Here is a 22,999-nt window from a genome sequence, read left to right on the forward strand (position 1 = left end):
ATTAGTCCTTTGTCGGTTGATTTGCAAATATTTTCTCACATTCTGTAGGTTGTCTTTTCATTTTGTTGATCATATCCTAGCTGTGCAAAAGCTTTTAAGTTTAATTAGATCCCATTAGTTGATTTTTGCTTTTATATCCATTACTCTAGGAACTGGTTCAAAAAAATATTGCTGCAATTTATGTTGAAGAGTGTTCTGTCTGTGTTTTCCTCTAGGAGTCTTATAGTATCTAGTCTTATATTTAGGTCTCTATTCTGTTTTTAGTTTATTTTTGTATAAAGTGTTAGAGCATATTCTAATCTCAGTCTTTCACAGGAAGCTGTCCAGTTTTCCCAGAACCACTTGTTGAAGAGACTGTCTTTTCTCCATTGTATATTCTTGCCTCCTTTGTAGTAAATTAATTGACCATAAGTGTGTGGATTTATTTCTGGACTTTTTATCTTGTTCCTTTGATCTATGTGTGTTTTTTGTGTGAGTACCATACTGTTTTGATTACTGTAACTTTATACTATAGTCTGGAGTCTGGGAGCATGATTTCCCTAGCTCCATTTTTCTTTTTCAAATTGTTTCGACTATCCAGGGTCTCTTGTGTTTCCATGCAAAGTTTAACATTTTTTGTTCCAGCTCTGTGAAAAATGTCATTGGTATTTTGATAGGGATTGCATTAACTCTGTATACTGCCTTGGGTAGTATGGCCATTTTAACAATATTGATTCTTCCAATCCAAGAACATGGTATATCTTTCCATTTGTTAATGTCATCTTCAGTTCCTTTAATCAGTATCTTATAGTTTTCAGAGTACAGGTCTTTTGCCTCCTTGGGGTAAATTTATTCCTAGGCATTTTATTCTTTTTGGTGTTATGGTAATGGTATTGTTTTCTTAATTTTTCTGCTATTTTGTTGTTAGTGTATAGAAATGCAACTGATTTATGTATATTAATTTGTATCCTGCAACCTGATTAAATTCATTGATGAGTTCTAGTAGTTTTCTGGTCGCTTCTTTAGAGTTTTCTATGTACAGTATTATGTCATATGCAAACAGTGACAATTTTACTTCTTTTCTGATTTGGATTCCTTTTATTTCCTTTTCTTCTCTGATGGCTATGGCTAGGACTTCCAAAACTATGTTGAATAAAAGTGGCAAGAGTGGGCATCCTTGTCATGTTCCTGATCTTAGAGGAAATGCTTGCATCTTTTCCCCATTAAGTATGATGGTAGCTGTGGGTTTGTCATATATGGCCTTTATTATGTTGAGATATGTTCAGTCTATACTCACTTTCTGTAGAGTTTTTATCATAAATGGATGTTGAATTTTATCAAAAGCTTTTTCTGCATCTACTGAGATGATCATATGGTTTTTATTCAATTTGTTAATGTGGTGTACCACATCGACTTATAGATACTGAAAACTCCTTGTGTCCCTGGGATAAATTCTCCAATAATTCCCTCATTAAAGAAAAAACAGAAACAGTCTAAATACACATTATCCCCTGAGAGTAGTGCTGTCATGAGTCTAACCTAAATTAGTTAACTTAACCAAAGGAAACAAGTTCATTTCCTACATTAAAACCTTTAAATACTGATATACCAGTTCCTGTTCAAAATCTGAGAACTGGCATTTAATGTGAATAACCACTGTTTCTTTCAATTTGTTAATTCTGATTTAAGAATAACAAAAAATATGTGTATAATAGTAGTCCTTTATATTAACTGCCTGTATATCCTCTTGGCAACAAATTAACATGAAATTCCTTTTTTATACCAATATTATGTTTGTATTTATATTTTTGTAATGTAATTTTAGAATGGTTGGTTATAATAAAATTAATTTATCTGGGGGCTTTATTTAGGAAATCTATTTATCATTTTATTCTTCTAGTAATTTATTTTAATTGTATTTTTCAAAAATACATGCCAAATAGGAAATAAAAACAGATTATTAAATTTTAAAATAGTGGTCTTTCACAGGACTTTTAGAAGCAGAATCTTAGAGGAGATTAGACATGTTATAATTAAGGAAGAAATTTCCACATGAGAGAATCAAACTTGGGGGTTTCAAGGAAGTTGATGTTCCTCACTGCTGGGAGGAAAAAGAATAGTCATTGGCTTTGCACCTGGGAGGTGGGTAAAATTTGGGCTGTTAGATTAGGGAAGGGATTCCAGGTAGAGCACAGAGTGTGGGCAAAGAGTCAAGAGAAGTTTGGAGACTTATGAAGAATATCATGTGGTTCAATATCCCCAAAACCTAATGTGAAGGAGAACAGTAGGAAGGAACCCAAACTTGATTCTGAGAGGCCTGGAATACAGAGGGAGGAGCTGGAATTTATTCAGTTGGCAGAGGGGTTCCTCTGGTGTCTTCTGATAAGTGCATTAACAATTTTTAGCTGGGCCGTATACAGTTGTATTTGACAGGAGACTGCTGGAGGATTGGAGACTCATGAAACTAACAAAGAAGAGAGTTTTTCTTAATTATAAAATCATATAAACATACACATTTATTGAATAAAATTTAGGAAAAAATGAATAAGGAAGAAGAAAAAAAATTAGGTCAAAATCCAGCCATCTGGGAACACTGAATGGTACAATACAGTGTGAATCACATCCTGTCAATTCTGTTTTAAAGACACCTTTGTTCACTTTTTATACAATGAACGTGTCAGTAAATATGCTTATATATCTTTCTTTTAGTGACTGCACAAGTTATCATTGCGGATCTACCCGGAGAGATGACATGATTGCAGTATTCAACATGCAAGGATTCGCCACAGTGAGAGCTGTAACCATGGACTGTCAACGAGGTAGTTAATACCTGTGTTTGAGACTGAGAATGGCATCTCAGTGAAGCAGTGAGAGAAGGTAGGTTTCACACTTCAACCTAGTGATTAAAGCAGACTCCACCTCTGATCAGCTGTGTTTTGGGGTGTTTGTTTTAGCCTCAGTTTTCTGGGGTTAATAATTTTAACTTACATGCTATCAATGCAAGACTTATAGAACACATCCAACGCAAAGCCTAGAAGGCACTGAATGTTAGATTTCCCTTTCACGATTGATTGCTCATCACATGTACGTGGGTGTGGGGAATGAGTAATGTTAAAGAAAGTGGATTTCCAGGTTTCAAGGTGACGTAACTCGAAAGAAGATGCTATCAAAAGAGGTTTCAAGGATCTGAGCAGCTGTGGGGAAAGGTAGGTGTTATGCTAACCATCCATCCAAGGCTGCGATGACATGCACAGATACATTATTTGAGAAGCAGCATAATGAATGACATTGCTACACGACAGCCCACACGTGACAAGGCTGTCCAGATGCTCTCCTTCTCCCTGGCCAGTAATGCGTTGAATGCTCCTGTGGTGATCTCCAGGAACTACATTAAACTTCCAGGTGAGTTTAGGTTAGACTCCTTCCAGCCACTTATATACTAAAGAAACCTGGTGACACACGTCATGAGAATAAAGAAAAAGCTCACATTTTACATTTAGATGTAATCTGACCATGAGGCCAGGGTGACACATTTCATTCATAGTTTGCATTGTGTTTTCTGGCTTTGTGAGGAATATGTAAATGGGCCAAGTACCTAGTGATCCCCAGAAAGGTGATCTGGATTGGAGAAAAGGAATAAATGAGCACAAATCTATTTTCCTACTTGAAAAGCATCTCAGTGCATACAATCTACTGACAGTGAGTCAGTTCCTTCAGTGGTGTTTATAAAGACAGTCTCTGAGAGCTTAGATTTTGTTTAATCCTGTTTAAAGGGTTGTTTTATGTCAAATTCTTTTATAAATATTATTGATGTCAGGTTTTACTTGGACTATAACAACACTGTAGCTTTGTCCCAGGGTATTTTCTCAAAATCAGGTTTACCAATGATTGGTTAAAAAAAAACTATGAAAAAATGATTAAAATGAATCACTCCAAATAATATTTTGGTATCTTGTGAAGCATTAGAATAGAATGTGTATATTAGATATTGAAATGTGGCTTAATTAATTAGCAGGCAGTTCACTGCTGAAATATCCATCTAGTCCATTGGCACTTTCGTATCAAAGTGTCAGTTATACACAGGAGAGTAAATGCCTCTTTGGAGGAAGGTATAGTTCTTTGGTAGAGTGTGTGCCTAGCATGCACAAAGTCCTGGGTTCAATTCCCAGTACCTCCATTAAAAATAAATAAATAAACCTAATTACCCCCACCCTACTCCCACACACACAAAAAAAACACCTCTTAAAATAGTCCAAGCTAACCTGAGAAGGGAGATGAAACCCATGATTTAAGACTCCACAATGGCCAAAATCATGGCAAATAAAACAATTTATTCAGCATTTTAAATCTAATGACTAACAATTTTTTCACAAATAGTTGCTCGCAAATAAAAAGATGGCTTACAAAATTACAATAGCACATTAGGAGAATGATTTGTGAGCAATCCATGTATTAGAACAATACTAGGTAATTATATATCTTTTTGATTTAGTCATAGTGCTCATCTCAAATATAATCCTAGTGCAAAGACAACAATACAGCAAGTCCCAAATTTATGAACAATTCTCAATGAAAGCATATAAACAGATTAATCAAATTGCCATGTTGTTTTCTCTTACATCGTCTATAATACTATCACCATGGATAATACTCGTAACCAATTTCGACTGAAACCTGAGAAAAACAAAACTGAACCTCATTGAAATGCTTTCATTCATTTATTCAAAAAAAGTCAAAATCTTATAGTTCCTGGAGATCGGCAGGCACTTATCAGAGCTAGGTAAACAAGTATGATTTGGCCCCTGCCCTCACAAATTAAGTTACATCCTTTTTATAGATTCCATAAATTAATATTTAATTTGCAGTCACAAACATCCTTAATTAGGATATTAGGGAAGAAAGAATGGACTGTAAGCAAGATGATCTTTATTAGTTAAAAAGGAAAAGCTCTTTTATCTGTCATACAAATAACCTACTCTATGCCTTGAAAATAAGCACAGGTATTATGTCTAACTCAAAGGAAGGGCAAAGATTAACAGCTATCTAATCATGGTGATTAGTATGGTCAAATTGTAATATTCGAGGAATGAAAAACCTGACTTTTCACCAAAACATTTCTTATGATTGGATTACCCAGTACCTTGCCCCAAAGTCCATGGTTTTGTTTATTTATTTTTTATTCATCCATTTATAATCTAAACATTCTTTTAAACTTTTGGAAAAATAACAAAACAGAAATAACCTAAGGAAAGCCCAGGTAGTTTCTTTGCCAGGCCAGAAAAACCCAAAGTGCGGTATGTTCCCGTGTGCTTTCTGTCGTTTGAACTTTTCAGAGTATCCCTAGTTTTTTTGCACTTAAGCTTAGAAAGAAAAGCCACAAAGAGAGAAACAAAAACCAATTTGATTGCCAAATCGGAGGCACTTGCATTTACAGGCTCACAAATTCTTTACTTGTACATTGAGGAGAATTACCCAGAGAAATGCTTGAGGTGTCACACATGGTTATGAGGGAACAGCAGAACAGAGCAGTTAATCTGTTTGGGGGATAATTTTATTAATGACGTACGTACCTTAGGGATTGGTTTTATCTCACATGAGCCAAGGTATATACTTTTGATTAAATGGTACGTATAACTATTAAAACATAGTGTCAATGAATGTATTAACCACAAATACCATTATTTAATTTTTTAAGTAACTTTATTTTTTAATGGAGGTACTGGGGATTGAACCCAAGACCTCATAGATGCTAAGCATGCGCTCTACCACTGAGCTATACACATCCCCTGCCCCCATGGTTATATACTTTTAATTATACAGAACTCAAAATAAATACAACCTATAAGAAGGTGTACACATACCATTGATCCATCGAGCATCTGGATCATGAAGCACAAAGTCTTTCCTGAAGAGGTCTTCTAGAGATAATCTGGTTTCTGATGAATTTGTGAGTTCATCTAAAATAAAGTAAATTTTATGTTAGAAACTTATGTCAGTTTTTTAAAACTAATGAATTACAGTATTTGGACTATTTTGCTTTAAAACTGTTAACTAGATGACAACAGAAAGTGATCATTTTAATGTTTTTTTGGCATTAGAAGTTTGCCTGTTTCATGACATTTTACAGTAGGTTATTTTTGATGTTAAAATTGTCTTCAGCTACCATAGATTTAACAGATCGATCCCTTTGTTATGTAGTGATATATAATATGAAAGCAGTTAATAATTCCTATTGTGCACTGTGCAACCGTAATCCCATTCAATACTTTCTAAAATCACTTCAGAATATTCTAATGATAAATTTACAGTTTTGTTATAAACACCAAAGATGAGAGTTTAGCACCCTAAACATATATGTTGAGTAAAACTTCCCAACTCAGAAGGAAGGTCACCAAATAAACTGAATAAATACCAAATTTCAAGTGGACTTAAGAGTGAAATATAAAAATTGAAATAATATAATGCCAGAATATGAATGAAATGCACACATTTATATTAGTCCCTGACTTATGAACTAGGTGTACTTGCCTTTTAAATTCCAAGACCTAAGAATAGAAAGACAACATGGTTTAAGTACCGAAAATAAGGCAAGAGGCTATAGACAGGTTGGCAATGTTTCATTTTCTTGGGAAAATAATAGCATTGTTTATATACTGTATAAACTCATCTCCGCGACCTTTCAGCTGTGACCTTCACTCTGGTTGAAAATGTCAACGATACATGCTAACCTCATTAGATATTGTTTCTTAAAGGTTCAGCACTTAACTGGAGCAAGAGTTTTTTTTCTTCCAGCTGAAAGACTTCAAATGCAGTTCCCTTCAACATGAATCAACCAGGTATTTAACCATTAAGAAACAACTGAAAAAAATATTACAAATGGAACTGGTGAGAATTGTTTGACCCAAGCCTAGCATAAGATGTAATATATACAGATTTGCAAAACGAAATGCTCCACTTGACAGTCTGATACACTGAAACTTAAATTTACTTTATTCATCCAACAAATATTGGAACCCTTCATTTTCAAGGTGTTATGTCTCCCAACATCTTATGATACATACACATATCTATGCCCCACCCTGAGGGGCTCAGACTCACAAAGCAGGACAGAAGATGGCAGATGTCAGGATTAGGATGCAGAGTACTGTGTGAGTTCAGAGAAAGGAAGGAAAGTATCTTGTGCAGAGAAGGCTTCATTGCTGATGAGAATGAAAACTGGTATAGATACTCTGGAAGACATTTTGGTGGTTTCTTACAAAACTAAACATATAATCCAGTAATTGTGCACCTTAGTATTTACCCAGATGAGCTGAAAACTTAAAGCTATATGAAAACCTGCACATCGATGTTTATAATAGCTTTGATCTGTCATTGCCAAAATTTAGAAGCAACCAGTATGTCCCTCAGTAGGTGAGTGGATAAACTATGGTATATCTAGACCTCATGATATTATGCAATGAATGATTAAAAAGAAATGAACTATCAACCATGAAAAACATGGAGGGACTTTAAATATTTGAAAGGACTACATGCTGTATGATTCCAACTATGTAACGTTCTAAAAAGTAGAAACTATGGAGACAGTAAAAATATCAGTAGTTGCTGTGGTCGATACATGTCATTATAGATTTGTCCAAATCCACAGAACGTGCAGCACCCAGAGTGAACCCTGGTGTAAAATGTGGGCTTTGGGTGATGTCAGTGCAGGCGCGTGAGTTGTAATATACGTCTCACTCTGTGCAGAATGCTGACCACAGGGGAGGATCTACCCATGTGAAGGCGAGAGGAAGTGGGCAATCTCCCTACCTTCTGTTAATTTTTCCTTTGAACCTAAAATTTGTCTAGAAAATAGAGTCTATTACTTTTTTTTTTTTTTAAGTTAAATGACGTGGTCCTTACAGGTTTCAAAAGACATAGCAGGGACAAGAGAAGGAACGAGAGCATTTTAGATGAAAGGATGAGTGAGTGTTGTTTGACAAAGCAAAGAAGCCTTGATTCTAGAATTAACTTTTGGTCATAGGAGTTTGGGATTTTAATCAGATGAGCTAATTTTATTAGGATTTCAGAAATACATTTATTCTATGAGATACCTCAATAAGACCAGATTTTGATATAGATAGTTTGCACAGTTTAAAGTTTCCTGAGATTGTATAAATGCACATAATTTGTCCCATCCAGTCTCTTCAATTCTTAGATGATTATATTTTACCATCTCTATTTGATATGCATTTATTTAGTTGAGCCAGTGAAATTTATATAGGCATGGGAGGGAGGAGAGTAGATTGTGCTAGCACAACCTATTAAATTAATAATTCTTAGCAACTGAATTGAAAAATTAACTGCATTACATATGAATAACCTTTTATATAATATATATATATATCTGTTCTCTTCTAAAAGTTTTTTTTCTGCTCCTAGGTAAGTTCCGCATATTTTGTTGACAGATGTAAAACAAAAAAAAACACCTTGTAAGGCAAATGCAGCACATTAAAAAATCTTGTTTTCAACTACTTTGTCAAATATGATTTTGGAAATTCACAAATATGTGTTATTTAATAGGAGCTTAGAAATCATATTAAGTTGGGAATCTTACAAAAATAGCACTATCTGTACACAGTAAATTGGAAAACTAAACATTTTGTAATATTAAGGTTTTTCATTCAGAACTTATTCCACTTATATTTTATGTATATTACTTTATCTTCCATTTTTATATAGATCCTTTACAGTTCCTATTCTACTTAGTAGTAACTATATAATTTACTATTGTGAACAGAATATTGCCCACTTTCTCTCAAAATGATTTTATACACACACACAGTTAATGATTATTCACCATATCAGATTTTCTTAAAAATGCCAATGGTAATTAAATCTTTTATTATTCAATTATATCATCTGAAAATGTTTTCTCTTTATCCTAAAGTTTAAACAATTCATATGTATGTATGTGTGTGTGTATATACACACACATATACACATACATAATATATATAAAATTTTTAGGTGTTGCAGATTCACATGCAGTTGTAGGAAATAATACAGAAAGGTACATCCTTTATACCCTTCATTTACTTTCCATCAATCACATATGATACCTTGCATAATCAATATTACAAGACGAAATTAGCATTGATACCCTCCAGCAGCTTTATTCAGATTTCACCAGCTTGACGTGTATTCATTTGTGTACAAGTGTGTTATCTGTGGCTGTGTTTAGTTCTATGCAGTTGTATCCAATATGATGAACATCAGTAAAGACAGAACAGTTCCAGTATCTCCTATGCTGCCCTTTTATTACCATTGCCGCCCTCTGCAACCTTTGGCAACCAGTAGTCTATTTTCCCTCTCTATAATTTTGTCATTTCAAGAATGCTGTGTAAATGGATTCATGCCTTATGTACTATTTTGAGAGTGGCATTTCTCACTCAGTATAATTCTCTGGAGAGCCACCTTAGTTAGTCTATACTCTGTTCCTTTCTGTTGCTTGCTAATATTCCCCAGCATGAATGTACCCAGTTTGTTGAACCAATTCCCCTTTGAAGGAAATCTGGTTATTATTTGTAGTTTGGGGTTATTATTATTAAAACTACTATGAACATTTTTTACAGGTTTTTCTGTGAACATAAATGTTCTTTTCCTTGGGATAAATGCCAAAATAGACCATTGCCAGGTCACATGGTGCACATGATTAGTTTTATAAGAAAATGTCCGATGCTTTTGCAGGAGAAGTTGTACCAGTAATGCATATATAATCTAGTTCTTCTGCAAGAATTTTGTGGGGTTTTTTTTAAATAAGCTATTCTGATACACATATAATGATACTTCATGGAGGTTTTAATTCGCATTTCTCTAATAGCTAATGAACATCTTTTAATGTGCTCATTTGCGATCTTTATATCCTCTTTAGTGAAATGTCTGTTCGTGTCATTTGCCCATTTTCTAATTGGATTTTGTGTGTGTGATTGTTTAACTGTTGAGTTTAGAGAGGCTTTTTCTTTTAAATCCTACATACAAATCATTTGTTTTATATGTCAACTTTTAAGTTTCTTCTAACCCTCTACCTTGTCTTTTCCTCCTCTTAAAAAGAACTTTTGCAGAGAAAAAGTTCAGCATTGATGAGGTCCAGTTTACCATTTTTCCCTTTTATAAATCATACTTTTGTTCTCAAGGCTAAGAATGCTTCAACTAATTCTGTGTCCTGAAGATTTTTTCCTGAAAGGCTCATAGCTTTCTATTTTACATGTAAGTCCCTAAATCATCTTCAATTACTTTTTGTCTATAATGTAAGGATTAATTAGGGGTACATTTTTTTTTGGCATATCAGATGACTGCTCCAGCACCATTGACTAAAAAGTATTTATTTTAGTGAAACAATGTTGAATAATAATGATGAAAATAACAATCCTTTTATTTCATTATTTAATGGTATTTTTCTAGATTTTTGGAAAGGAATATTTATTATGCTTAATTAATGTTTTATTCCTATGTCACTTAGTAATAATTTCAAATAAAAATTCTATGTCATAATATACACTTGCAGCTTCTTTTATATAAATTTTTTTTCCTTTAATGTGTTGATATAAATGAAATTTCCTATTCCTAACTGCCCTCTCTCTGTAATAAAACCCAACTGGTCATGGTGAATTATTTTTACACTGCTAGTTTAATATGTTAAATGTTTATTCAGATGTTTAGATTCTTTTTAATGAGTTAATGGTCCATTTTTTTTCATTTTATATTACACTGAGTGCTTAACATGTTAATATTCTTATTAAATATTTTGAACTTCATTTTCTGTTATCTGAAATAGTTTAATAATTTTAATAGGAAGGATGTTTCTTTTAACTCCAGTTGCCCCTAGAATTTATTATAAAATCAACTCATCAAAGTAATTCAAATTATTGTGATTAAATTCTCCATTTAAAAAGTAATCAGATATAACTCAAGGATAAATTTGTCTTCATTCATTACTGAAAGAGTGAACTATATACTTCATTCATTCATTTTGTTTTCGTTCTTTTTTCTGTATTTCTTTCTTTCTTCATTTCTTTAAATTTTTCATAGCTGCCAGGCACTATCCCTGAGATCTCTTGAATTTTTCAGTCCTAGAATAGCGACTTCTTCCTTCTACCTATAGTGAATAATTAAGCTTCTGTTTTAATAGCCTGGGAGGCTAGCTTCTATCCCTGAGCTCCCTTTCTCTCTACATCTGAGCATAGTCTTTTGGGGTGTTCATCTTTTGTAATAAATCATCCCTTTTCTAAATGCCCCCCAAGCCCTATTTGGATGTTAGTATTTTCATTTGGGGGTGGAAACTCAGGGTCAGCAAAGTTAAAGATCTTGACAATGATCACGTGGTTAGTAAGAGGCAGGACTGAAACTGGAAGCTACATCTCTGACTTACTAAGCTGTACTGTCTCTCATAAGAAGTTTTCTTTCCTCATTCTCTTTAATACTGTGTTAATTAGGTATTTAAAATATACAATTTTACAAGTGATATTTTAAGAATATCCTTATTCCATTTTAGCCACAAGACCACTTCTCCTAATTGAAATTCAACTCCTCAGTGTACCCTCTCCTGACCATATTAGAATCCCATTCTGCTCCCACTTGCTCATGAAGGTACCGTTGCCACAGTCCTTCTATTTTCTCACATAGACAGTGTCACAGCATTCACAAAAAATGGGGGCTTTTTTGTTGTTTTCTTCCAGAAATATAACACATCAGCCTGAAGCTACCAATTTACCCTCTGCTCATTGTTGCACACCACGTAGTGTTAACGTCAGTAGCATCACCTGTCACATCTCATCAGCAAACATTTACAACCCACTTCCAACCTGATTTCTCCAGATGATTCTGACATAAATTAAGTTCCTGAGAAAACAGATTCCTGGGTACCACTCACACATCCCAGTCACGCACACTGAACGCTTGAGAAGTTTGCTTAGACAAAAATTGGTATTAGATTGTAAATAATTTTAAGAGATGATCCCTCATGTAAAACTCCTTTCTTACAAATCTTCAAAAGAAGAAACTCTAACATCAATACTTATTCCTTAATATCAAGAAAATACAACTTTAGTTTACTATTCACCTAACTAAATATTAGATACCTTCTGATGTGTATGCATATGTGAGTGTGGATGTATGTGTGAAAGTCTGAGAACCTAATATATGTTGATAATTGCTATTATAAGTCTAAATATTTGTTAACCAAATAGGATTTCATGATTATGGTTATAATTATGAATAGCAACACAAAAATCCAGTGAGATGCACAGTCTAACAACAATCACAAGTATTTAAAGAACAGGGTAATCATTTGTAAAAGTGTTACAAGGTATAGAACCTTAGCTAAGACGTTCAGCTTGGCAACAGGAATGTAGAAACAGAATTGACATTAAACACTCCATGTTCTTTTCTGTTCTAGTCTGTCATTTAAGATCATAGACTTCTATTGGCATTTCTGTGCTTTCTTCCAAAAATCCAATCTTGCTTTTAAATGGTCTTTTGAAATAAGTTGGCTGCATAATCTTAGAAAAGAAAGTTCTCCAGTATTGAACTGAAGAAAAACTAATTTGTGACTTTCAGTACTTGGTTTCTCTTTACTGAAACTAATTGTGTTACTTTTTTAATCACATTTACTCTTGACATCAGAGGTTCAGAAAGATTCCTTTTAACTTAAGTCTTATTTGAAATAATTTCCTGTTAAAGCAGTAATAAAAAGAAAAATCGAATCAGGTAGTTATTCAGAATTTCCAACACGAAGAACAAACTATTTCCTCTCTCTGCTCATGTGATTCTCTTTTCTCTGGATGGCCAATGTATCAGCACCTTTATTTCCCACTGCTGCATTTAAATCTCTATTTTTCCTTAAAGGTTATTCTCATTTCCCATGTTTCGTGTCAGTATAAGCTAGTTTTCTGGTGTATTTCCATTTTAAAACATTATTGATTGTTTAAAGTTCATGGAAAGGGTAACACCCCTTCCACCCCTCCTTATGTATCTAATTGAAAATACAGAATGCAAATCATAGCAGTCACAGCCAAATTCCAGATCCTTTCCAAATATTTGCTGATTGTACATTTCCTAACTAGACTTTAACATTTCATTTTTAATACTTAATAGCTGAAGCATTAACCTCCTTCTTATTGTACATTGTTTTCCCATTCCTTTCTTTCACTAGGATGCTGAAATACAGCATAGCAGACTAAATATTGTCAACATTTACGTCCTTTGAGATCAGATATAAGGTCACAAGTTCTTTTTAATGTTTCCTAATTTATCACCAAGAAAATGAACAAAGGTTTATGACTTCCAGTTAAGGAACTATATAGTTTGGAATGAAAATTTGAAGAATAAAATACATGTCTTTGAAACAGAAGAGAATGACATGTCCTGGTACCAGTTACATCTTTTTTTTTTTTAATAAAGACATATATGGAAATCATTAAGCAAAGTACTCAGCTGAATTAATGTCAGCCATTGTCATTATTATTAAAATGTTAGAAGGTATTGGTCAATAAAAAAAAATAGTTTTTAAATTTCCAAACACAAAACATTTTTCCTTCCTTTGGAATATTTGTCCCTTTCATAGTTCCCTTCAGCCTAAACGTTTCCATTATGTTCTTGGAGGTACCCTGCCAGAGGGACAGTATTGAGTTGCATCTTATAGTAGAAAAATGTAATAAAAGGTAATGTTCACTCAGAAGTCTCTTTTTGAAAGAAGAGCATCTGACTATGTTGAATTTGCAAGGTCAAAAATATGAATCACAGGAATAATAAATTATAAATCAGTCCTGTCAGTGAAGGAAACTTCAAGCAGCGTATCACTTGGTACTGTGAACGCCAGCTCACCCATTCAAGCAACAGCACAAAGGGAATTAGCGTATTGTATACCATCTGTTTTATAGTCCCAGAAAATTCCCTTTGTTCCTCTTGGTATGCTAAGAGTTTCCTCCTTCTATCTCTTTTGCCTTTTCTTAATTCAGTATCTTGTGGCAATAGCTAAGCTTCTTGAATAAAGAGGCCAATTTGTCATCCTCATCAATTCTATCTCCTAGAACAATTTTTGATTCAGATTAACCCTCTGTCTTATAAAGTCTAATTATGTAGACTTATATAAATCTAATATAATTATAAGCATTATAAGACTTATAAAATTATAAAGTCTAATTATATAGGGTTATACAGGCTTATATATACTCTTCAAATTGGAAGACAATCTGATTGGGAAATAAATTCAATGAATGTTCTTTCTTGAGTCTATTTTCAGCATGTAGCCTTCATAGAGAAAGCCCTGTTTTAATTATAAAAAGTCATTTAAAAATTCAGCTACGTGGAAAGTTACTAAATTATAACCAAAGCTGTGTCTCTGTTGAATAGAGTAAAGAGGACAGCTGGCAAATAAGATATTATCTGTCAGTTTTTTCCCACTCTGCCCCTTTTTTTCATCATAAATAGCATTTCTAGAAAATTTACATTGAATATAAAAGTACTGAAATAGGGATTACAAGAAGTTTGCCTCCTATTATCCACTCATCTTCTCCAAGGTTCCTAGTACAAAGTTATCAACTTACTCTCCTATCTGTATTCTCAAAAAAGGGCAAGCATGCATGCTGAAGTAACAGTAATCAGAGTCAGGAGGTCAGATTCCAATCGTACTTAAACCCTTAGCTAGTGCATTTGCCCTTGGCTAGATCACTCCATCTACTCGGGCACAAGTTTCTTCATTTATAAAGAGAAAAGGTTGGACTAAATTACTCTATGGCTAGCTGCATTCCAGAGACTCTAACAAGCTCTCCTAGGGCAGAGAAAGGAGCTGGGTGGGTGGGGATTACATGGTTAAAACTTCAACCAGGACAGCTCTGTCTTGAAATCTTTCACTTCCTCATGTAGAATTTTATTAATTCTACACACACACACTGACCCATAATGTAGCTTGCATCTCTAAGATGCCCTGATTTCTGTTATATTTTGTACTCATTCTCCTTATTTTCAGCATCAAATAAGGAATGCACTTTCAGGTTCTGAAGGACTTACTAAATTCTACCTCAAACTTGCCAGTCTCTTGAATAAATAAATCAAGAGCTTTAGGATTTACTCATTGGTTTCATTAGTCAAATTAGTCAATTATTCGAAGCACTAATCAGTCTCAAACCTCTTTCTGAGACTTTTTCCAAATTAAATCTCCTGAATTTGAGTACAGAACCTAAATATGAGAAATGGACTTACACAGAGGCCTTTCACAATGTCAGAAGTAAAGGCGAATTACAGACTGATACACGTATACACTTACACACAAACACACACCCTGGAAATGAAGTCTTCTTTTTAACCCTAAAGTTTTGTGGCTCTACTTTGGGCCTCTGAGGAAAGCCACACTTGAGTTCCTTCCCCAGGAATTTTTATTTCAATCACATTACCATAAGCAAATTTTTGTCCATGTCTGTATTACCCTACAGGAGAGGTTTGCAGAGCATAGTTCATGGGCAACTGGTGGACAGTAGTTCTAAAAATCAAAATGATATTCAAAGCCATACCAAGGCACATCTTCCTTTTTACACTGGGTTGAAATTCTCACTGCCAGAGCAAAACCGAAGTGGATGAAACTACAGGCACCTTACTGAGAGTCGACAAACTATACTATAGCATCTTGTTCTTTATTGTTTAAAATGCTCAAAACATGCTTTAAACAATCCTATTTCACTTACGAGTTTCCTTAATACAATTCTAAAAATTGTTCACTATATTAAATCTTGATCTTTTTAATATTTGTGTAATGAAAAGGGAGTTATGCCTCCGCCACCAAAAAAAAAAAAAAAAAAAAAAACAAACACTTCCACTGCATAGCAACAGGATAGTTGGTCCAAAGAAAATGCAGGCAGCTGCTTGAGTTATGAACTAAACTAACCACTTTTTTTCCTGGAACACCATTTTTAGTGGCAAGAATGAGAAACTATGATTATTTAGATTTAAGTATTTGGCAAATATTTTCCTCAAAATAAAATGAGCCTCTAACTTTAAAAAAAAAAAAACAACCCACAATTGCTGTATTTGTTACAAACTCTAAAGTTCAAGTTTTCAAGCAAAAAAAAAAAAAAAATTAAAATTTTACAAAACCTGTGTTTACCTTGAGTTTGACTACTTTCTGAAACTCTTCAAGTGAGACTTTTCTACTTACATCATCAATGATATTAACTTTCTTTTTAATACTGTATAATAAGCTCTACCGTCATTTGAAAGTAGGACTAATGGACTCAGTGGACTAATATTTTCCAAATGACACACTGCATAATGTTACAGAGTCATGCACAGGGAAAAGATCCATTCAAAGTGCTGGATGGACCAATGGATTTTAAAAGCAGAGCATTGATATTTATTGATAGGGTTGAAGGTTTCACACTGTAACTAACCATTGAGACTCTACTGCTGATCAAGTTTTCAAGAAGTATCTGCAATTATGGAAAAATGTGACTTAAAAATTATGAGGCCAGGATTCCTTCATATACCTCAACCAAAACAAATTCTTGTAAAAGAATTAACACAGGAGTATGTATGAGAATCCTACAGTCTCCTATTAAACTAGACATTAAATATTTGCAAAAATATCAAATGACATTCTTACAAATTTTTGAAAAGGTAACTATTTTCATTATATATTATATATATTTACAGGTAATAGTTTTATTTTGCCATTTTAAACGAATACAGTTTGTTTTAAATGTCCAGATACTAATTTTAAATTTCTACTCCAGAAAATATTTATAGGTTTAATTCAAATGCCCTAAAGCATTTTTGTATCCTCAGTGATTTGTTAGAGTACCCTCAGTTAAGCCTTCCTCTGTGTATGTTGTGTATTTTATTAAGTTTATTTTACACACATTTCAAACTGCTAAGGTTATATAGTAAATATTACTCTTGGTCTCTACAGATGTGGACTCTTTTTTGATTCAGTAATAACATCAGATTTAATGATCATACTACATTGTTATTTATTATGTTCATCATCAAGAACTTTTATGAACTATTTTTGACAGTCTAATTTTTAATGCAAAAGTGAATAAATTTGTCACTGGTCAATATTTACTGAAAACTCAGTTTGTATCGCTAGTGCAAACTATTATGCATGATACAATAAATGAAGGAAACAACGTAAATGGTAAAGATACCAACCTGTGCTTAATGGCTTCAAATATAACAAGGAACTCAGGTTGATCACAAATGACAGAGGGCAGTGCACATAAATTGTGTCAGTAAAGCTTGTTATTAGAGTGATAACAGTGAACATAAAGGAACAGGCAGAGCCGAGAGCTAGTCTTCCTCTAGCAACATCAAACAACTAAGCAAACTATCAGAATAAACTTTGTCAGAACTCTGGGAAATAATCAGATGTTTACAAAAGTCAAGCGAACACTGAATCAAGAAAAAAGCAACTTAAAAACAGTAGCAAAGCTTGTGGCATTTTTATTTGCCACCACCCCAACTCCCTTACTGTCCCTTACTGGCAATTTTTGAGTCAGCAGCCTGCATTTGGAGTACGGGACCCTGGCCCCTGGTTCTAGAGGGAGCAGAGTAGATTTTATTCTCAAAGGATTGTGTTTGCCTGCTCTAAACTGTCTTGACCAACACAAGGCACTTATTTCTGTTACACTTGACCTAGAACACTCAGGGCAGAAAAGTAGTGGGTATTCCTCAACATCGTAAAGCAAATGAACACGCCACAGCTACATGGGGGAAAAGACACCGTCAAGGCACAGTTCAGAGCATCCAAAGCTGGGAGGAAAAGCTGGGAAATAAGAGAGGTTCTTTGGGAAATTAGGCATTTAAAAAGCCACATGTATGCCCAATGCAGGATGCATGTTCAAAAACGATCTGAAGATACCCTAAGTTTTCAACTCTGGCCAAACTCTAAGCTCAGTACGCACAAGAAGTGAAGGCTAAGGTAGGATTGTAAATTATCTGAATAAGTGTTTCAGAACAGAACTAATTTGAAAAGAATGAGAGGGTTTTTCTTCCTCCCTTCTCCCCACCTCCACTTCTTGGCTCCTGACAATCTTTCTAAAAACACTAGCTAAACACAAACTATAGGAACAGTGACTTTGGAGACCACAAATCACAAAGAATACTGACTTTCCAAAATCAATATCTCAATATTAATCAATCAATATATATTCAAAAAAGATATATACATAAATATGTATGTATATATCACTTTCTCCAACAACACTGCAATACATTCTTTTCAAGTACATGAAACGTTCTCCAGGATAGACCATATGTTAAGCCACAAAACAAGACTCAATACATTTAAAAATATTGAAATTATTTAAAATAGCTTCTCTAAATGTGATGGAATGACGGTAAAAATCAATAACAGAAAGAAAATTGGAAAATTCACCTATATGAGGATAATAAATGATACACTTATAACAAGCAATATTTCCAAGAAATCACAAGGGAAATTAGGAAATACTTTGGGACAAATCAAAATGAAACTATGACATACCCAAACTGATAGAGTATCTCTTTGAGTAACGTTTTCACCGAGCCCTTAGTGCTAAACACCTCCATTAAAAAAGAACAATTTCAAATCAATAACCTAACTATAATGAAAAGATATAGAAAAAGAAGAGCAAATTAACTAAAATCTAGCAGAAGAAAGGAAGTAATAAACATTATAAGGGTGATAAATAAAATAGGGAATAGAAAACCAATGGAAAGAACTAATAAAATCAAAAGTTTGTTCTTTGAAAAGAACAAAATTGACCAAATTTTACTTAGGCTGACTAAGATAAAAAAGAAAAAAGGTGCAAACGGTAAGTCAGTTATAAAAGTGGAAGCACTACTAAAATTTTACAGAAATGAAAATGATCATGAAAGAATACTATGAATAATTATATGCTAACAAATTAGATAACTTAGACAAGATGGACACATTTATAGAAACACCCACACTACCACACTGACTCAAGAAGTGAAAAACCTGAACAGACCAATTGCTAGTAAGACTGAATCCATAACCAAAAAGCCCCCAACATCGAAAATTCTAGGAGCAAATGACTTCACTTGTAAATTCTGCCAAACATCTAAGTAGGATTAATGCCAGTTCTTCTCAAACTCTTCCAAAAACTAGAATAGAGGGAGGAATACCTAATAACTCATTCTGTAAGTTTTAGAAATATTCTGGCCCAAATCCAAACACAACATATGAAAAAAGTTAGTATTCCTTATAAGTATAGATGCAGAAATCTTCAATTAAATACTAGTAGAAGACAGCAGATTTTTTTTTAATTGGCCAGCCAAATTCTGCAGCACATCAAAAGGATTATGCACTATCAGCAAAGAGGGCTATTCCAGGACCATAAGGGCAACCTGACAGAAGGAAAGCAGCCAATGTAATACAACACCTTAATAGAAAAATGAGGAAAAGCACATGACCATCTCAATTGATGCTAAAATGCATTTGACAAAACCTGTCATTCTTTCTTTATAAAAACATTTTAAAAACTAGGAACAGAAGGAAACTTCCTCAATATGAAATGAAGTCTTTATGAAAAGCCCACAGCTAAGGCAGTAGTCAGTGATGAAAGACTGGAAGCGTCCTCCCATGATCAAGAACAAGACAGTGATGTCCACGTTCACCATTGCTACACAAAATGGTACTGGACATTCTAACCAGAATTCTAGCCAAGCAAGAAAAAGAAATAAAAGACAGCCAATTTGGAAATGAAAATGTAAAACCATCTCTATTTCCACATGTCATTGTCTCCTATATATAGAAAATTGAAAGACTCTACAACAATCTTCCACAGCTCGTAAGTAAATTTAACATTGTGCATTTTGAGTGTTGGATCAACACTCAAAAATCAGCTGTATTTCTATGAGTCAGCAATAAATAATCAAAAATGGGTATTAAGGAATCAATTCGATCTAATCCACTCAAAAGAATAAAATACTTAGGAATAAATTTAACTAAGAAGGTAAAGAATTTACATTTAAAAATATAAAACACTGCTGAAAGAAATTAAAGATAGAAGCAAGTGGAAAGATAATTTCTGTTTAATGATTGAAAGAATATTTCAAAGTGATGTAATGCAAACATTATCAAAATCCTAATTGCCTTTTTTTGCAGAAATGGAAAAAATCCTCAAATCCATATGGAATTGTAAAAGGCCCTGAATAGGCAAAAAAACTAAAAATAAATTTGGAGCACTCACATTTTCTAATTTCAAAACTTACTACAAAGCTGCACTAATCAAAACTGTGGCATAAGGTTAGACACAGACCGATGCATTAAAATTTCAAGTCCTTAAATAAGCCAATATTATCTATGATAAATGATTATCAACAAGAGTAAAAAAATAACATTCAGTGGGTAGGAATAGTCTCTTCAACAAATGTTTCTAGGTGGAATGTATGTCCACGTGCAGAAAATGAAGTTGGACTTTCTACCTCAAAATCAATCAGTGCCCTAATTATATGAGCTAAAATCGTAAATCTTCGTGCCTCTGATTTAGTGATGGGTTTTTAGATATAATGCCAAAAGCACGAGTAACCAAAGAAGAACAGATAAACTGGACTTCATAAAAATTAAGAAGTTTTGTGCATCAAAGGACACTGTCATAAAGTGAAGACAACCTACAGAATGGAAGAAAAAATGTGCAAATCATATATCTAGAGAGATTATTATCCAGAACACAGAACTACAACTCATCAGCAATAAATCAAGTAACTCAATTAAAACATGCACAAGACTTGAATAGACAGTTTTTCAGAGAAGATACACAGATGGCCAATAAGCATATGAGAAGATGCTCAACCACACTAATCATTAGGGAAATGGAAATTAAAACTAACTGAGATGTCACGTCAGATCTCTTGGATGACTATCATCAAATAAATGGAAAATAACAAGTATTGGTGAGGACGTGGAGAAACTAGAACACAGGTATGCTGCTGTTACAAACGGAAGACGGTTGGGTTGCTGTAGAAAATAGTTTGGTAGTTTCTCAAAAAAGTTCAACATGAATTACCATGTAACTCTGCAGTTCGATTCCTGGATACATATCCAAATATTGGAAACAAAAAAATGTGTATACACACATGTTTATAGCAACAGCATTCTCAGTAACCAAGAGGTGAAAACATTCCAAATTTCCATCAGCAGATGGATGGACAAGCTGTGGTACATACATGCACTGAAATCCTGTTCAGCCGTAAGAGGGATTGAAGTGTTGACACGTGACAATGTGGATGAACCTCTAAAACGTTATGCTAAGTGAAGGAAGTCAAACCAAAAAGGTCACACAGTTTTCCATCCTATTTATACGAAATATTCAGAATAGGTAAACTTACAGAGACAGAGTGTAGATTGGTGACTACCAGGAACTGGGGCAAGTGGAAAATGGAGAGTAACTTCCTAATGGGCACATTATATTTTCGAGTAATAAGATGTTTTGGAACTAGATAGAGTTAGTTGGTTGCATACCTTGTGAATATACTAAATGCCATTGAATTGTTCACTTTAAAGTGGATAATTTTAGGGTATATGAATTTCATTTGAGTTAAAATTAAATGAAAAATTATCAGCACAAGAATTTCAAAGAAGAAAGATAGTGAATGTGTTAAGAAGAGGTAATTCAAGTAACTAGAACTCCTAAATGCTGAATTGTAACCCGTATAAAAAAGTAAAATTCATCAGGTCTGTTTTTCTAACGCTATATAATTACTGATGCTGTCCCCGAGAAAGCAGGGTAGGCTACAAGTCTAGGATCAGAGACCTTCTACACCCCATGCAAGAGTCAAATTATGCACAGATTTAAGGCACAGTCTTCTATTTAAGGAAGGATGTTTTCTAATTTCATTGATTCCAGTTTTTCCAGAGAATTTTCCCAGCTGGATTTTACATTCAAATGAACAATCTTAGACCAAGAGAAAGAGTGTGTGAAAAAATAAGCCAAAACAATTAACAAGCATTGAAATTGCTCCAGCTAAATTTTCAATTTCCAGAGGATGCCAGAAAGTGAGAGATTATTTAGTTTAAAATACTGTTTTAACTTAAGGGTAATTTATTTTTACAGATACTGTATCTTCTTAGACCTAATAAATGAACTCTGGAATGAGGTGGCTTCAGTTACACTTCAAAGCCAAGGAATTGGATTTTAAAGTCCCTGGCAGATAATTGCATATTAAAATATCCCCTTTCACAAATACAGGAAGCAAATGCATGTTAATTTTTTTTTTCCAGGAGGAGGGGAAATTGGATGCAACTTCCTCTCCTAAGGAAACTTTGCTTCTCAAGGACCAGGCTATCTTGATCCCCCATTTTCAAGGCCAGGCTATCATATTCCTAAAGTAAATATTTCTATTAGAAGAAGGCAAACAAAAAATATAGCATATTTAAAGTTGTACAGTGACCTGTAATTTTTATACGATGTGATTTAGGAAAGAAAATATTCACTTATATTTTATCATGAGTATTTGAAGTCTCAGAAAAAAATATGATAGCTGAGAGAGAATACATGTAAACTTTTCAGTTGCCTGGTTCTGTCCCTTCCTCCTTGTCTACCTCTGGTTCACCCCAGCTTAAATTTCTCCTTTGCTTTGCATTCCCTTTTAGGAATACACAGCATTAATTCAATCATTAAAAGAAAGAAAAAAAAAGTCAGAATAAAGCAGAGTTCATTTTTCTTCTTTTTTTTTTCTGAAATGTTTCTGCCCATGTTTCCATAGGTATAATATAGATCTTTAACTGTAATTCAAAGATTAGAGACAGAAGGGCCAGGAACAGGAACCCAGCCTCCCCACGTTCTAGTTGTGTTGTGTGACAAGCAATTTAACTTGCATGACTTACCTGAACAATGTAGACTATGAATAAGATAATAGTAGAGAGTTCATGTTAGTTGTGTAAGGATAAATAAAGTAGTACATTTTATTACGGAATACAATTCCTGTCATATAACAAGCCGATAACAAATTAATGTTACTTATTAACAGATTCTCTTCTGTCTCTGGT

At 33.8% G+C, this 22,999-nt stretch overlaps 1 protein-coding gene and 1 long non-coding RNA gene across 2 annotated transcripts in view; one reads left to right on the top strand and one right to left on the bottom strand.

The window, feature by feature from the left end:
• The window catches only part of LOC116663579, a 58,661-nt gene extending 55,800 nt beyond the window's left edge, over positions 1–2,861 (top strand). Inside the window, exon 3 of the long non-coding RNA XR_004319784.1 lies at positions 2,689–2,861. This is a non-coding gene — a long non-coding RNA (uncharacterized LOC116663579). The remainder of the gene's footprint in view (positions 1–2,688) is intronic.
• DPP10 (dipeptidyl peptidase like 10) overlaps positions 1–22,999 on the bottom strand; it is a 558,453-nt gene that overhangs the window by 408,691 nt on the left and 126,763 nt on the right. The window contains exon 3 of the mRNA XM_032479324.1: positions 5,841–5,936. Within this exon, the coding sequence (XP_032335215.1) occupies positions 5,841–5,936 (96 nt within the window). The remainder of the gene's footprint in view (positions 1–5,840; positions 5,937–22,999) is intronic.

Source organism: Camelus ferus, chromosome 5 (genome assembly GCF_009834535.1).
Source record: "Camelus ferus isolate YT-003-E chromosome 5, BCGSAC_Cfer_1.0, whole genome shotgun sequence".
Lineage (NCBI taxonomy): Eukaryota > Metazoa > Chordata > Mammalia > Artiodactyla > Camelidae > Camelus > Camelus ferus.